Raw genomic sequence first — 16,328 nt, 5'->3', positions numbered from 1 at the left:
TCCTAGTATTTTTAAAGGTCATGGGCAGTGCTATGACGGAGTGGCCAATATGAGTGGTGGTTATGTGGTAGTATAGGCCAGCATAAGGGAAAAGGAGCCACTTGGGACATATGTACACTGTGCGGCACATAACCTCAACGTAGTGCTGAATGATGGAGTAAAAAACATCTCAGAGGTGGCACAGTTTTATGACACCAAAGAACATTTGTAAATATTTTTGGTCACAGCATTAAAAGGTAGGCCATGCTCACTGATACTGGCATTATCTCCACAGAGCTCTCAGCTCACTGAATGTAACACTGAAGCCCCTTTGCCCCACCCGCTGGTCTTCTAGATATGAGTCCATTGTTGCTATATGGTGCAGATATGTGGATGTAATGAAAGCACTGACAAAAATATCTCTGACCAGTGACAAGTACGATGAACGTGGTGAAGCAGCGGGAAATAAGAAAAAAATAGGTAACACATTTTGTCTGTAAAATCCAACACATGGCTGGTTGTTAATACAATGCCTAATTGTGTGTCCGTATCTAAGTGTGAGCGTATGATTGTGTACGTGTGTGCTTCGTAACTACAAAGCCCAAGGCCCATCATAATATCCTGCACTGGGGCCCTTTGTTACAAACTTGAACCACTGATCAACCTACTGATGATGTGTTTTAATATGTGTTATCTGTATTCTCCATCAGTGCTGCTCAGAGTCAAACAACACTGGAGTCCAAACTGGAGGCCCTGCAGTGCCACTTCACCTGGGATCTGGACCCTAGCAGGTCCAAACTTTTCCGCCTCAGGGACAATCTGGAGGACATGGGCACCGAGGAGGGAAACAGCTGGCTGGGTCACATTTACAACCTGCGGGGGTTCATTCAGTACAAGCTGGGGTTTAAAGAAGATGCCCAGAGTTTGTTCAGCAAGGCTGCAGAGGCCTTCCGCCAGATGAGAAACGCAGATGAAGGTCCCTGGTTAGTGGTGAACTATGGGAACCTGGCTTGGCTGCACCATCACCTGGGAGAACAAGCAGAGAGTCAGGCTTACCTGTCAAAGGTCGATGCCCTGATCAATAAATACCCATCTCCATGCCAGGATGAGCTCCATCCAGAGATGTGTGCTGAAAAAGCCTGGACCCTGATGAAGTTCAGCACAGAACAAAAGCAGCTGGCTGCAGATTACTTTGAGAAAGCCATCAGGATGCAGCCAGGCATGGTGGAGTGGAACACCAGCCATGTCATAGGGTTAGTGGGTGCTTTCAAGCACAGTGAAACAGGGCTGGAGGCTGACATCTTGGAGAAGATGAGACTGGCCAAGGAGCAGGATCCAGAGAGAACTTGTACCTGCTTTGTACCTTGAGAAATGTGCTGAGAATGGAGAACGAATTGAAGATGAAGCACGTGAGTTAGCCAGAAAGGTTTTGAGAAATCCTGTCAGCAGCTCCAGTGGTATTAAACCATTATTATGGGTTTACAGACTATGTATCTATTGATGAGGCCATTGATTTGGCAGAGGAGGCTCTGGAAAACCATCCAGATGAGCGTTATCTGAAGAGATGTGTTACACTCTGCTACAAATGGAAGATCTACAGGGATAGTCACCCAAAGCAAAGCATGATAGACAGAGCAATCAGTCTCCTTGAGGACGTGATTTCTCTTTATCCTCATTCCTCACTTGTGAAGAAATTAGACCTCGCAAATATATACGCAAAGTCAAATAAAGACCAGGCTAAAGCTGAGCAGATATACAAAGAACTACTTAACCATCACCTCTTAAAAAGTGATGTGGAACCTGAGGACAAACAGTTGATTTACAACCACCACGCAAGGTATTTATACTTTCAGCGACAGGATAGGAAGGGGTCAATAAAGTATCACATTAAAGCAGTAGAAATACCACACCGATTCTCTGTGCGTGACAACAGCATTAAAACTCTGAGGAAGAATAAAGACAAAAGCGAAATGTGCAGAGAAATAGAAGAATGTCTGGCAAACCTGTAAGAGCTATAGTGTTTGTTAAAGCACTGGTTCGAACTCGAGAAAAATTGCAGGTAATTCATAAGTAAAAATAATCTGTACCTACATTATTGTTATTATACTCATTAGGAAAAATGTTTTGTTTTTTCTGTTAGTCGGGTGGTGAAACATTACTCTGAACATGCAATTCATGATTAACTCATTAGTGATTTCATGGCTTACACAAAGAAAAAAAAGGTAGATTCTGTCTCTGCACTCTAGCACAGCTAATGGAAGACAGAGGCTGTTTAAAATACATAAAAACCTATACACTGTTATTGAAAAGTAAATTACATTTAATTAAAGTAGATTTGATCAGGTGTTTTCTTTTACTTACATAATCATGGTGTTTATTATATCACTGATGTGTTACACCCCCCCCCCCCCCCCTTTGCACTGTATTTTAAGTTTATGTAAGAAGATAATACACATGTAAACTGCTTTGCTATATGCTTAGGTGTAGTAAAAAGTATGACTGATTGGTAATGTCATTGTTAATTTGTTGTATAACCTGACTATTATTGCCAGATGCAACTGATTGTTTGTATGCATGTCAAGCTATGTCTCAGTTGTACACAATACAAATACTATTAAGTTATGCTCACTGAGTTGTCTTTTTGTGGTTATACTCACAGTACTGTACACTGGGTGCTGATTTACATCAGACTTTGGAAGCTACTGCTGACATTAAATTTTGAAACTTTCAGAGAAGCAACACAGTTTAATCATTTACTTTGTGGCTTCCAAAACATCCCAGTATTACTTGATATCATGTTTGAGATTTCAGGATAATTTCCTCATTTGTTCCCAAAAGATAAATGGTCTCCACAAGATAACTTCTTTCCAAAAGATAATAACTTGTGCACACAAGATGTGTTCCCACAAGATATTAACTTTGTTTCTACAAGATAATAACATGTTCCTACAAGCAGGGCTGTTTCAAGACACTCTGGGGGCCCCAGGCAAGAGGCACCTTGGAGGAAAGTATCACGGTTCTGAGTAGTATCACGATACCACAGCAAAAATGAGGCAGATGTGCCTTTTGTCATTTATAAAAAGATAAATCACTTTTCTATAATACATCAATGATATTTCAATGGAATAAATTACTTATTGACTTATTCATACTTCAAAAACAACATCAATAAGTGATTAACATAGGGGGGATCAAAACAAAATAAATAAATGAAATAAAAATCAACCAGCCACCCTCCTCCCCTGACAAGTAAAGAACAGTCCCTAAAGTGCGGAGAGGTTTGTGGACCATTACCTGCCACAAAGAGAGAAATGTGAACGGCTTGTTTCTCCTCTGACACGTCACAGGTACGGCTGTTCAGGTACTTCTGGGCAGTCATAACACCAAGAAGAGGAAATTATTGGACCTGGAGCCGGGCTTCTCCCTCGCCAGTAAGCCCTTATCTTGCGCCATAGCCTATTTGACAGGAATACGGCATCTGTGACCCCTGTTCAACCCACAACCGGTAGGATTCGCCTTTCGTTTCTGCTGCTGGTTGAAATCTGTACTCACACAGTGTGCTCCTGAATGATTTTAGGGTGACCATATTTTGAATTCCAAAAAAGAGGTACTCCAATAATGCTAGCGCGGGTGGCAACCAATCATGCGGGACATGGTCTCAATTTGCGTGACGCGTGAAAAGAGGCAGAAATGCTGTGCAGTCCCGCACAATGCGGGATGTCTGGTCACCCTACTTCCACTGCCACTCTCACGCAGCAGCTAGTAGGGGGCCCCATTAACGGGGATTCCAACGTGTTGTCGTTGTTGCAGTGTCTATAGGGGTTTCATCATATTGTCATTGATATGGACCAATGTCAGCCGTCTCTGGAGGCCCCCTTCCAGCTCGGGGCCCTTGGCAATTGCCTAGTTTGCCTGTCCGGTTGTGACGGCCCTGCCTACAAGATATTATTTTTTTCCCCAAAAGATAATAACTTATCACAGGACATTAAACTTGTTTCCACATGGTAATAATTTGTTCCTACAAGAAATATAACTTGTTTCCAAAAGATAATAACTTGTGCACACAAGATACCTATTACCACAAGATATTAAACTTTCCATAAGATAATAACACGTGTGCACAAGATCATAACTTGCACACAAAATTTAAAAAAACACTGTGGGTCCTCATCTTCCTCAGGAATAAAGCAAACACAAAAACAACTTAACAACTTAATAAACAAGGGTCTTTATTTCTCACAAATGTCTGGTCAGAGTGTGAAAGTCATTCTTAACATACACAAAGACATTTTCTACATTTACACAGATCCAAAGGTTATCATTTGATGGTCCTAATTATCTAAAAATGGGGAGTATTATTAGCTTTTGCTCTCAGAGGGATTGAACCACAGAAAGAGGCTGAAAGGCTACAGATGGAGTGAGTGATTAGATACTGTACATACACACTGCTGAAACCTGAGAGCTTTACATTGGTATATCTTACAAACAGGTCAGTGCTCCAAAATCTACAATAAAATTACTTGCAATACAAAATCTGAAACTCAAATGTCATACAAGTTTTAGAGGATGGATCTCTGACAGTTAAGTGGTAAAAAAAAAAAAAAAAAAAAGATCGGATAAAAAGGGAAAGGGAGATCACTCATTTCCTCTCCGACTTTTCTTGTGACTCTTTTTTGAGCTCCTGTGATGTGAAAGAAAGAAAATTAAGCTGAGTGGAAATAACTGAATAGATGGTGCTTTAGAAAACTCTCCTATTAATGATTTTATCTAAAATATATGAAAACTGGGCAAACTCCATCTGCTAATAAGAATCATATGACACAATAAAAATCTTCAGAAGTCTGCTGTAAAGATGTTTTGCTACAGACTAAAATATATCTGCGGCACCGGATATCAAAAACTGGCAAGTACTGAAAGTTGTTGAATGTCTAGTCCAATTTTGTAAACCTAATGACTTCTTCTTTGAGAATACAGTTTCTGATTTAAGTAAGTTGTTTTTAAGCAAAGTTATTGTCCAGCTGGGTTTAGACAACATTCAGTAACTTTGGCTGTTTTCTTTAAATGAAAGAAGGATTTTACAGAGAAACTATTTATTCATTATATGGTATTGAAAGAAGGACGGTGTTGGCATCTAAACCCTTGTAACTGCTCTATTATTAAAAAACTGGAAACATTAGCCAGCCACACACATGCAGATAAACACGAAAAAATATTTGGGAATTTCTTTATAAAGACACGTAGGAATGTTTCAGTACCAATAATGGTAGGATCACTCACCTCTCTTGGGACTTTGAGTGGCTGCGATGTCTGTGGCTTCTGTGGTGACCTTGTTTTATAAAAACAACGAAACAATACAATAAGTACCAAACAACAATTGTCAAATCCTTATTTATAGTAAGAATGTCTTTTCTCCTCTAAATTAAGCATAAAGGAATTAAGTGTCATGAAGGTCTGTGTAAACTTTGATTTCATATAAAAGAAAATGACAGCAAAAGAAGATTTGGAACCTATCTGGTTGCTTCTGTGACACATATCATGAACTGTCCCAACAAGAAAAGTGCACTCAGTAGAGTGCAGATCTTCACAAGGTGGCTGCACTTTGGGCACACAGCCACCTGAGCTGATTGTGGCCACTCTAGACAAGGCACTCGGGGCAGGTGCACTGATTGTAACTGCCCCCCTGTCAGTCAAGATGGCATCAAACATCCCAAAGCTGGATGTCTTTTCATCTCATATCGTGCCTTACTTTAGTGGATCATAACATATTCAAAATGAGACCAAACCTTTCTATGGATGTCATTTTTTTAGCCATGACAAATGCCAAAATGGAGCAACAGAGTAGGTAAGGATTGTTAACAGCATAGCTGATTACAGGAAATTCTTTTTGTTCTATGCTTTTGTCGATAGTTTGATTGGTCCAGGAGTTTTTGAGATTAACTGTGGCCAACCAGACAGCTACATATACACACACATGCATACATGCACACACATGCATGATCCCCTCCAGACTTACTCCTGGCAGAGATAATGAGATGAGGTAACAATAATTTCCTCAGATAAATATTCTCATTTACTGGGGAGTTCACAGTTTAGTGCAAATACAATTAAAAAAGGCAGATTTGTGTAAAAAAAAACAAACAATGACCATATGTAAAGATGGATGGCAGATCTCTATTTCCTCCCACTGTACAAAAAAAAGTGATTTGGAGCCAGAGTCTGTAGGGTAGCAATCTGGAGGTGGAGCAAGTCCCCACCCAAACGCCCGTTCAACCCAACTGCGAATAGTACCACTGATTGTACACACAGATGCACACAGCTACAAATCATGATGCCACACCCCCTTTTTACAGCATCAAATAATAATAATAATGATAATAATTATTATTATTGGTATCAAACAACTAATGAAAACCAAATTTATCAAAAAACGCGTCAACAAGATGAGAACTATCTAAAAATAACAGGAACAATCTTTGTTTTTTTACGTGTATTTTGATTTTTCATCCTGTCCACATGGAGACATAAAGATTATGTTGCGGTGGCGTTGCAGTGGACTACATTACTTTGAAAGAGTAGTACTAATTTGTTCTTATTTACATACACAGGGGAGGTAGAATATTATTAACACGTGTGACCATACCATGACCTCAACGCTAAAACATATAATTGAATTAATATCTCTATAACAATGTAAAATAAAAGATCTTAAAGGCATCATAAAGTAGACTTCATAATATAACTAGTATACTGGATTGTATTAGATTATAAAGTGACCACTGAATTTATATTCATTGAAGTACACCACTACTGCTGTCATACCCCGCTCTCTGCTATCAGCCTGCGACCACTCAGAGCGCTTTTACATGTCATATTCACTCATTAACACTTAAACTGCACGATATTAAAAAATAATGAGATTGCGACATTTTCTTTTTCAGTGATACAGACTGCAATATGAAAAAACAACAATACAGGAACAGAAATAATGAACAAAGAAATAATAATTTCATTCAGTGTGCGCCTTCTTCTGAATTGATTTTGGAAGATGAAATTAGGGTATTTAATAGGTTGGTTGACTCACCATGACACCACCATTGTATTCATATAATGTTACTGCTCTTCTATCATCCAGGCTAAAGTCAGTGATCTGACATGTTGTGATATTAATAATGCGTGTTGCTTACCCTTAAGGAGTAATTTGGGGTTTCTGTGGACTAGAGGCGCCCAGCATTGAACTGCTGATTTTCTGGTTAGTGGACGGCATACCTGGGGATTTGGAGCGGTGACGTCTTTCTCTGGACCTGCTGCGGTGTCGGCGGGGGCTCTTGCTGCGATGGCGGTCTCTCCGGGGTGATGGGCTATGTGAGCATGTACAACAAAAGACCTCAATGAGCTTGAGCTACAAGTATTATGTTTAAAAGTGACAAAGGATTTCAGCTAAAAGCAAACATACCTTCGCCTCTTTGGAGATCTGCTCCTCCTGGAAAAAAGCAAACCCACCAAAGATTGGATTTAGAGCTGAATTTATAACTTTCTTTGCAAAAAGTATACATGTAACTGTGGAACATTATTATATACCGTCGGGGTGAGCGACTGCGTCTGTAACGAGGTGATGGAGAGCGACGAGGTCTGTCATTGTCACGGTAACCGTCACGGCGTCTGTGGGGCTCAGGGGTCTGGAGTCTCTCCGGCTGCAGGTGGAAATAACACAAACAAGATTTTAAAACCCGTGGAAATGCACCACACAATAAAAAAAGTGATCCTGTTCTCTAAAAAGTCAAATAAAGTTAATAGTTGGTTGAAATTATTTGTCTCCAATGTAAATATTTAAAAGATGACATGACAACAATCTGTGTGATATTTTAAACCAACCAGGTGTGAGACAGCAGTAACACAGAGCCCTTTGGCTGCCTGTTTGGTCTCTACTCCGGTGTAATCAGCCACCCGCACATCTGTGTTATGATCTAACCGCCTGAAGTTAAGGGACGACACCACCATCACATTAAAGAAGTTCAAACTGTCAAGTACAATGATGGTGCTCTTTCACACTGCCAGCACTGAGCCCATCCTCACGTTACTGCCACTGCCAAGGACAAGGGCAGACTGCACTGAGATCGGATTTCAGTGAGGTGTGGACAGCATGTAGGTGCAATACAGACAATTTATCTAATATATGGTAGGTCACCAAACACCAAGACAAATTCCTTGTAAGGGAAATTCTGATACTGACTCTGACCTAAGTTCACACTGTGACCATCATTACAAAGTACGGGCACTACAGGGAGTCTTATGGCCTGACTCATCTTTTATCTGAGGAAGGTCTGAGGGCTGGAACATTGTTAATAAAGTGAATACAAGTGATCAGCAGTGTCCAGGACTTTTTGAATTTCACTGCATAACAGGCTCAGGTTATTCTTGGTCACAACTGGTTCTACAAGAATTAGTGGACAAGTTGTGTGGTCATAGCTGGAGTAAAAGGTGTTGTAAAAAGCAACACTGGAAGGTGGAGAGAAAAAAAGAGCTACACTGAAGCCTAATCTAAAAGTAGCGCAAATAGGAACTGAATTTACAAAAATCTGTAAAAGAAAAAAAAGACCACTGTGCGAACATCTGAGGTTAGGCACCCCGAGATAAAAAGCTGGTGGCGGTAATTCTCCAGTTAGGTACCTTTTAAGGATGGAGGATCCGACGTTTCCGTTCGTGTCATGTATTAATTCATGTGTTAATGGAAGGACCAATCACAGCATGAATGTTGGCTTGTCACTCAGCTAGGTTTGGAGAAAGGTGGTTTCAAAAGCTATCAAACTGTCCCACCAGCAGTTCTGACACCTAAAGTACTACCGTGTACTGTACCTTGTACTGTACTCCAGGTGACACATTGCATGTACTGTTGCCCTATGAGTAAACTAGATAACAGAGAACAAAGGTGTGTCATGCTGAACTGAAAAGGATGATACCAAACTATCAAAAAAGTAATATAAATACATATTTTGGTTTGAACACCATTGATATAAAAATCATGAATAAAGGGAAGAAAGCTTTACTGTTACACCGTTAGGTTTTTACCCAGCAGAGGCAGCAGAGGCACAGTCAGTGTTGCCAGGTGGGAAATGCAGGATTATCGTACCAGAGACTCAAAATTAACGTATTTTGAGGGAAATTATTGTACATCCATCATAACCAAAATAACAATCCTACTGATGCGCTATAGGCAAATATAGTCACTCTTGTGTTTACTTTTTTTTTCATTTTCCTTGCTTCTGTTTTTCCGCTTCTTCTTCTTCTCCTGTTTTGAATCTCATTCTCGCTCGACTTCCTGGCGGATCCTGGCCCCTCGTGGGGCAGGTACAGCTGACCATTCAGCCAATCGTGCTCATTGTTCAGAGACAAACGTCACCCATATCTCATGCTAAGCAAAGTGTGGTTGGCTGGAAACATGTGACATGGGAACAGATGCCTTCAGGGCTCACAAAAAAACTCCGGCATACTGATTACAACCACACATTCATGAAATGGTCAAATTATTGTACATTTGGCCTTTTTTGGGATTATTGATTGTACATCGTACAGAGGGCCAAATTATCGAACAAATACGATAACTGTCGTACACCTGGCAATGCTGGGCACAGTGAATAAACTAAATCCTATAATGCTGTTAAAGATTAAGTTTGGTTGACTGCAACTGAATATGTTTCAGTTTCATTTCTTACTAAACTGAACCAGTCTCACTCTGACAGAACCCTAGAAGCACACATAATTTACAGTTTCTCTACTTGTTCCACAAATGAAAGCCAAAAACCAGCACACGTATGGATAGGGATGTAAGGATACCAAAAACTCATGGTACAACATTATCACTGTGAAATGTAAATGATGCAATAATTATCACAATATTTAAAAAAAACAAAGAAAAATAATAACTTAAAAATATCCTATATTTAGCGCTTTCTCATATATAGTCTATGGTCTAAGCCTGTCTCTGTAGGTAATCCTCAACTAGAATGATTGCGCCCTCTGCTGTTCAAACACAAAACAATACAATACAATTGGAGTTGGACACAGTGGGAACACCACCTTGATAATTTCATCATGTGAAAGACTACAGTGCAAATTGGAAAGATATTAAAATGACAGTAGCAGACATCCCAGTCCAGGCCCTTATTGGCAATATTAATCTAACAAAGACATTACAAGACTCTTCTCAAGAAATTTCCACACACTTAATATTTGGTATAACCTGGTAATACAATACAAAATAGAAACTGCTGAGCTGGTTTGCCTAAGATAATAGATTTAAACCAAGTCTGAACGATCAGAACTTCAGAATTTGGGAGAAAAGGGGGATTACAGCAGTGTGCAAAATAATTCAGAATGGAAATATAATGCGTTTTTGGGATTTAAAAGAGAGTTACGGATTTGAAAATGAAGCTTTTTTTATTTATTTCTGCAGCTGGGGGATTATATTATTAAGGAAATGCAATACCCAAAGCCCTTAAACAGACTGCTTCGTGTAATGATGTGGGTATACAGGGGGACAAGATTCAAGGTGATTTTGTGGCTATACCAAAATCAAAGATAATGTAAGGCCTTCTCTTCTACGTACATCAAGACGAAATGGGAGAGGGAATTGAACATTGAAATCACAACTAAAGAACGGCTTAATATGTGCAAAACACAACAAACCACTACAAACTCAAAAACATGGTGGGAATTTGGGTGAAGAGTAAAACAACTGGGTCACAACAACCATGATGGCAAATATGTGGGAATAGAGTCAAACCACACACATAATTTTGGGGAATGTCACAAGCTACACCAATTCTGGGAAAATGTGAATGTTACAATTCTAGAAATTCTGGGATATGCAAGACCTAATTGCTGCAAAGGTATGTACCTTGAAAATATACAAATGACTGTGTCATGGATTATGATGGATACTTGACCAAGATATTATTGATTCCCCTCCTGAGGAACAATGGTTGTAAATCATGAGAGATTTGTGCTATGGAAAAAGAAACCTATCAGCTTAGAGTGAGAGAAGATGTTTTTGTTAGCAACTGGACGAAATGGATAATTTATGACAGAGGAAAAATATCTGGACTAACTGATACATTAACTTCAAGATACTGGATATAAATGCCTTTCTTTGAAAATGGACATATGTAACCATGACTGTTCTATTTTTCACCCTTCATGCTCAGTTGTTCCCTTTACCTTTCTGACTGTGGAAAGAATGTTGTAAGTTGTTATAAGTGACACTTATGGTTGTATACAAAAACTAAAACTCAATTAACATTAAAGTATATAAAAAAGGAATTCCATCATGTTATTTCCATGGTCTGGGAAAGTTCAACCAATATTAGTGAACATGAGCTGCTCTCTCTCAAAACTAGAAACCAGAGAATTAAGCCACAAACTTGTGATGTCATGGGGTGTAAAGTCTGGAGCTGCTCTATAGACAATGAATAGGAGCCTGATTTTGTGGACCCATAGTTTGTTTTATTTTTTATTTCCAATTGAGCTTCATTCTATTGTAGTGCTCTCAGTTCTGAAACAGAAAATGTACCCATATACCCAAAACATTTCCCCAGGTGCTCACAGTGTCATCTAGAACATCTTTCCCCATTCATTGTCTGTGGAGCAGCTCCAGACTTTATACCCTACCATTAACAAATGTGAGTTTAAGCAATCTAGTTTTTGGATTTGGGGAAAAAGTTGTTCTTGTTCACTAAAATTCTTTAACTGTCTTAGACCATAGGAATAATAGGCATGAATTCTGAAAATAGGTGACGTTCCCAGGGATTTGGACAATTATTATAATTTATGAATGCATGACACACACAATTAACAGAAAACAATTACATGGTTGAAACGATTCTAATCAGAGCTGCATGCAAAAAGTCATAGTGTGATTGTTTTGACAGATACAGGGATTGTGGAATAAGTTGTGATTTTAGAAGGAATGGTAATGTTTGCATTTCGTTGTCACTGGAAAAAAATATAAAAATGAAGATGGTGTGCTTTTTGCTGGTGTCTGTACCAAAGAAGTATATTCCCTTGCATCTGAAATATGATTTCTAGGCCATGGAATCTCTGTGGCACCACAATGCTTCATTTATACCGATATGTTGTGAGACATATTACCACAGGACATAACCATGTAATATGTGGTAGATTTTGTTACAGTCCCACAATGGTATCAAGACATTTTCTATTACAATATTGTGCAATTCAATATATTGTTACATCCCTACTTGTGTATGATCATATCTGGCATTTTTAATTCATCATGGCAAACCAGTTTTCATATGTTGCTCCACCAGATTCATTTAACGTTTGTCTTACCTTTTCTTCTTCCTCATCTTCTTCTTCACTGCTCTCCACCTCGTCTAGATCTTCCTCCAGAGCGCTGATACGTGGGTCTAACATCTCAGCCTCCTCAAGGACGTGTCTCTTCTATCACACACACACACACACACACACACACACACAATTGATGTAGGCACTTCAATCAAGCTGTGTGTGACAATCAGACTTGACATAAACTTACCTGAAGTCGAGGCAGAATGATGTCACACATTCTCTCGGCGTGAAGAAGCTCGTCAATGAATTCGTCCACATGCATCAACTCAAACTCTAAAACAAGAGGAAAAAGATGAGGAGGAAGAAAAGCAAGCTAAATGATTTCATCGTACATCCATATTGACATTCGAGTTCAGCCTACGTCTCTAAGCGCTAACTGGAATTTAATGTGGGCCCAAAAATGAATTAAATTTAAAAATTAATTTAAATATTAGCCCAGGTGTTTAATACAAATGATAAAGCTTTTACTGAACTGGACAGCATGTTTCATCTTAAATGAAATACCAAGCTAAACTTTTCAGTTCTGTGGGTCAATCACAGGCCTTATTTCAAAAGCCTAGTGGGAAAGAACTCCTAAAATCACATTGTCTCATTTGTTGTTTAATTTATATCTTCATGTCAAAGACTGATGATCCATTCTAGTGTCCTTTTAGGGTAGTAATCTATAAATGAAAACAGTCCCCTCTGTATTTTCCTGTTAAAAACTCATTTGACTGAGTGCCTGCAGTCTTCCTCACAACACAACCAGTTTACAGGAAAGAGGCTGAATATCCAAACTATAATTGCTTCATAAACCCAGGAGGGATTAATCAAGGGGTATCTTGTCTTAATATCCAGAATTGAAACCCCTGATTGTTATATTGTTTGTTTACCTCTGCGTACAGAGCACGCAGATTCTGTTCTTGTTGGCTTGAAAACGGACTAACAGGAGGCACAGGAAACCACTGCTTTGATACCAGGATATGCATCGTGGAAGCATTATAGAAGTCATTTTACTGTGCTTGTTCAAGGCCAGATATTGTGCAATTATAGAATAGAATAGTACTTAACTTAAGTTAACTTACTTAAGTACTTAACTTAATAGTACTTAAGTGCAATGAAATTAAGACAGGCATCTTTCTTGTATACATAAAAACAGTATAAACAGACATAAAAACACCAATGGCTAATAAATAAGTAGCAGTGGTTACTCAATAAATAAATAGACACCAATTGCTGATAAATAAAAGTCCAAGTCCTGGTACTGAGTGATAAAGTGCAGTGTGCATGTGTGTATGAGAATCAGTGCAAGTTATTGTAGTTATGCCGCCTCACTAGTCTTTATAAAAGGTACAATCACACACTTGGGGGTATAATGCTGTCATTGTTTGGTTCTATGTCAAAATGCAACAGTGGTGTAAAGAAGGGACTACGTAAAGGCCCTATGGTGCAATCTATGTGTAAAAAGGGCTTCTGTTGCTGAGTGATTAAAATGGGCAACCCGTGTACAAAGGCACTGTCCTTGCCGCAGCAGCCGTGGGTTGCATTTCAGCCCACAGCCCTTTTGGCAAAAGCCAAACAAAAGGGCTAAAATTTAACTCAGCAACATCAACTATGCTTACTGTACTATGAGCTGTTAAATCAAAAACTCACCTCCGTTTCTGTTCTGACTCTTGACTTTTCTGTAATCATTGTACAGCGGTTCCAAGTATTTGTAGCAATCCACTGCAGTGCCAGTTAACCTCATGTACATCGCTCCAAGTAAACGAACATATCTACAAAAAAACAAACAAAAAAAACCCAGAGAGAACATGGTGACATGGTGGAAAAAGATCCACAACAAACCCAGAGAGAGAGTAAGTAAATAACATGTTAGCCTGACCCGTACATCTGTTGACTAAATAGTTCATGGAAAACTCCTTCTCTTCATTTTTGTCCTGACTGTCTTAAAGGCTTTAATGGTTTCTAGAAGTTCTTATTGTTTGTTTGACAAAGGAGAACACAGCACCAGTATTCCCATTATTCTCTCGCTGGATTGGGATAGAAACTCACTTGAAATCTTCATTTTTTATGAACTCAACGATGATGTCTTTTTCAGGCTGAATCTGCAGCATCTTCAGAGTGAGGCAGAGGAAAGGAGTGGGCTTGATGTTTCCTCCAAAAACTCCACCAACAAATTTCAGTTCCATGGCTTTGTCAACCACCAGCTCAGCTGTGGATGACACAAGATGCATACACGTCATTCAACAACAGTCACTGTAAAATACAAAAGTACAAAACACACACATACAAAGATGGAGGCTCACTGTTCTCTGTAATGTATTTATACAATTAAGCATCAAGATTTTCCTTCACTGAAACTCAAAAGGAACTCCACAACGGTATGTGAACAGCATGTCGAAGTACTTCCAAGTAGGTAACATGAAAACAATAAACCCCACCTGTACCTGTAAAAAAAAAAATTACAGAGGGCTGGAATCCTCCGGGGTGCCTGTAGGTTTGTTAGCCGACAGGAAGCTAACGTTAGCTCGCTGGCTAACATGCTACTCACCGGTCAGACCGAAGCACTCCTCCTTCCAGTATTTAGACTCGTATATTCGAGTCCGGATGATTTTCTCCACCAGATACTGCGGGTTGGTCCCGTGTATACTGTTAGCATCTTTAACAGTTCTGTTTGCCATCGGAATGAAGAATAAGCGACTCTACTAGCACGGACACAACAGCAACGACCTGCGAGCCAACGCCGGAAACTTAATCAATACTTCCGGTTCGTGTTTTTTTCCCAGAATAAAAGTGTCATTCTTACAATCGGTCTCCAGGTGTCGCTGTGGGGCGGCGTAAGGAGCACACACACTAAAAACTGAGCAGAGGTCACCGGTGTTTTGTTCAAATAACATTAAAAACTGATGCTCAGGGAGAGACAAACGTACAGGGGAAAAAAAGCACGCTGTCATTTAATCAAATGGAAAAAGAGCAGGAAGATATGACATGTTAAAATTTAAAGATTAATTCCTGGAATTGAAAAAAGCCTTGTTTTTTCCCACTCAATTGTGCGTTCATGCCGACAGTTTATTTTGGCAAAATTTTAGATTAGACTTGGAATGGTGATTTTAATGAAATATCAGTATATGTTTATGTTTTTGTTTCTGACAGAAGCATTTGTTGCAAATGATGTGTCCAAGAACCAAATAAGTTTGAAAATCCAGTGACAGTTTTCGTTCTTTTTTTAATAGTTTCTGGCCATGATTAATAGCTGTTTTATTAAAAATTGGTAAATACAGAACACAATATTTAATTTTGTGTGACCTTCACCTAAGCAAAAATAAATTAAAACAAACACAAGTCCCTCCCCAGTGCTTTAAAATGGTAGATTATGAGGCTGTCTGAGTCACTTGCTTCATTTCAGTCTCTTCTAAAAACATACTTTTATCGGAAAGCATATGCTGAGTAACGATTTTATTGCCCATTTATTTTCTTGATTTTAGTTTTGGCCTTTTTATTTTATCTTTAAATTTCATGACATTTTATGACAATTGTTTGTTTAATAATGAAATGTGTTTCGTTTTATTGTACATGTAGTTATATATATATATATATATATATATATATATATATATATATAAAGAAAAACAAGTTATATAAAAGGTATTTGCAAAGCCCTAGTCCTCTAAATTGTGCTACATACAAAAATTATAGGAATAAATACAATCCCAATCACTCAATCATATATATATATATATATATATATATATATATATATATATATATATATAATCTTAATTGTATCTTATATTATGTCTTTATATTTTTGCACTTACTGTGTTTAAATGTCATTCACCAAATCATCACCACTTTAAATTCCTTGTAGATGCAAACTTACTCGGCAAAAAGACATTTCTGATGTGCTTCTGCACTTATTATTCTTGACAAACTCATGGTGTTATACTTCCTGGGGGGAGGAGGCAGCATGCACTTACACGTTGCTTTACAGCCCGCCATTACAACTG

General features: G+C 38.7%; 1 protein-coding gene and 1 pseudogene across 10 annotated transcripts in view; one reads left to right on the top strand and one right to left on the bottom strand.

The window, feature by feature from the left end:
• Window positions 1-2,385, top strand: part of LOC125895883 (interferon-induced protein with tetratricopeptide repeats 1-like) — a 69,777-nt pseudogene extending 67,392 nt beyond the window's left edge.
• Window positions 1-15,066, bottom strand: part of prpf38a (pre-mRNA processing factor 38A) — a 53,151-nt gene extending 38,085 nt beyond the window's left edge. For 4 of the 10 annotated variants that reach the window (XM_049588082.1, XM_049588083.1, XM_049588085.1 and 1 more), the window contains exons 1-8: window positions 14,873-15,066; window positions 14,374-14,533; window positions 13,975-14,096; window positions 12,530-12,615; window positions 12,325-12,435; window positions 7,558-7,670; window positions 7,433-7,459; window positions 7,246-7,337 (exon numbers count right to left, since the gene is read on the bottom strand). In XM_049588082.1, coding sequence (XP_049444039.1) covers window positions 7,246-7,337; window positions 7,433-7,459; window positions 7,558-7,670; window positions 12,325-12,435; window positions 12,530-12,615; window positions 13,975-14,096; window positions 14,374-14,533; window positions 14,873-15,002 — 841 coding nt within the window. In that variant the 5' untranslated portion in view covers window positions 15,003-15,066. Of the gene's footprint in view, window positions 1-4,191; window positions 4,661-5,256; window positions 5,306-7,245; window positions 7,338-7,432; window positions 7,460-7,557; window positions 7,671-12,324; window positions 12,436-12,529; window positions 12,616-13,974; window positions 14,097-14,373; window positions 14,534-14,872 lie in introns of those variants that run through there. The other 6 variants (XM_049588075.1, XM_049588077.1, XM_049588080.1 and 3 more) reach the window with 3 other exon arrangements.
• Between the last annotated feature and the right edge of the window lie 1,262 nt (window positions 15,067-16,328).

The sequence above is a fragment of the Epinephelus fuscoguttatus genome, linkage group LG10, assembly GCF_011397635.1.
Source record: "Epinephelus fuscoguttatus linkage group LG10, E.fuscoguttatus.final_Chr_v1".
Taxonomy (NCBI): Eukaryota; Metazoa; Chordata; class Actinopteri; order Perciformes; family Serranidae; genus Epinephelus; species Epinephelus fuscoguttatus.
This window is presented reverse-complemented; position numbering and strand designations above follow the sequence as displayed.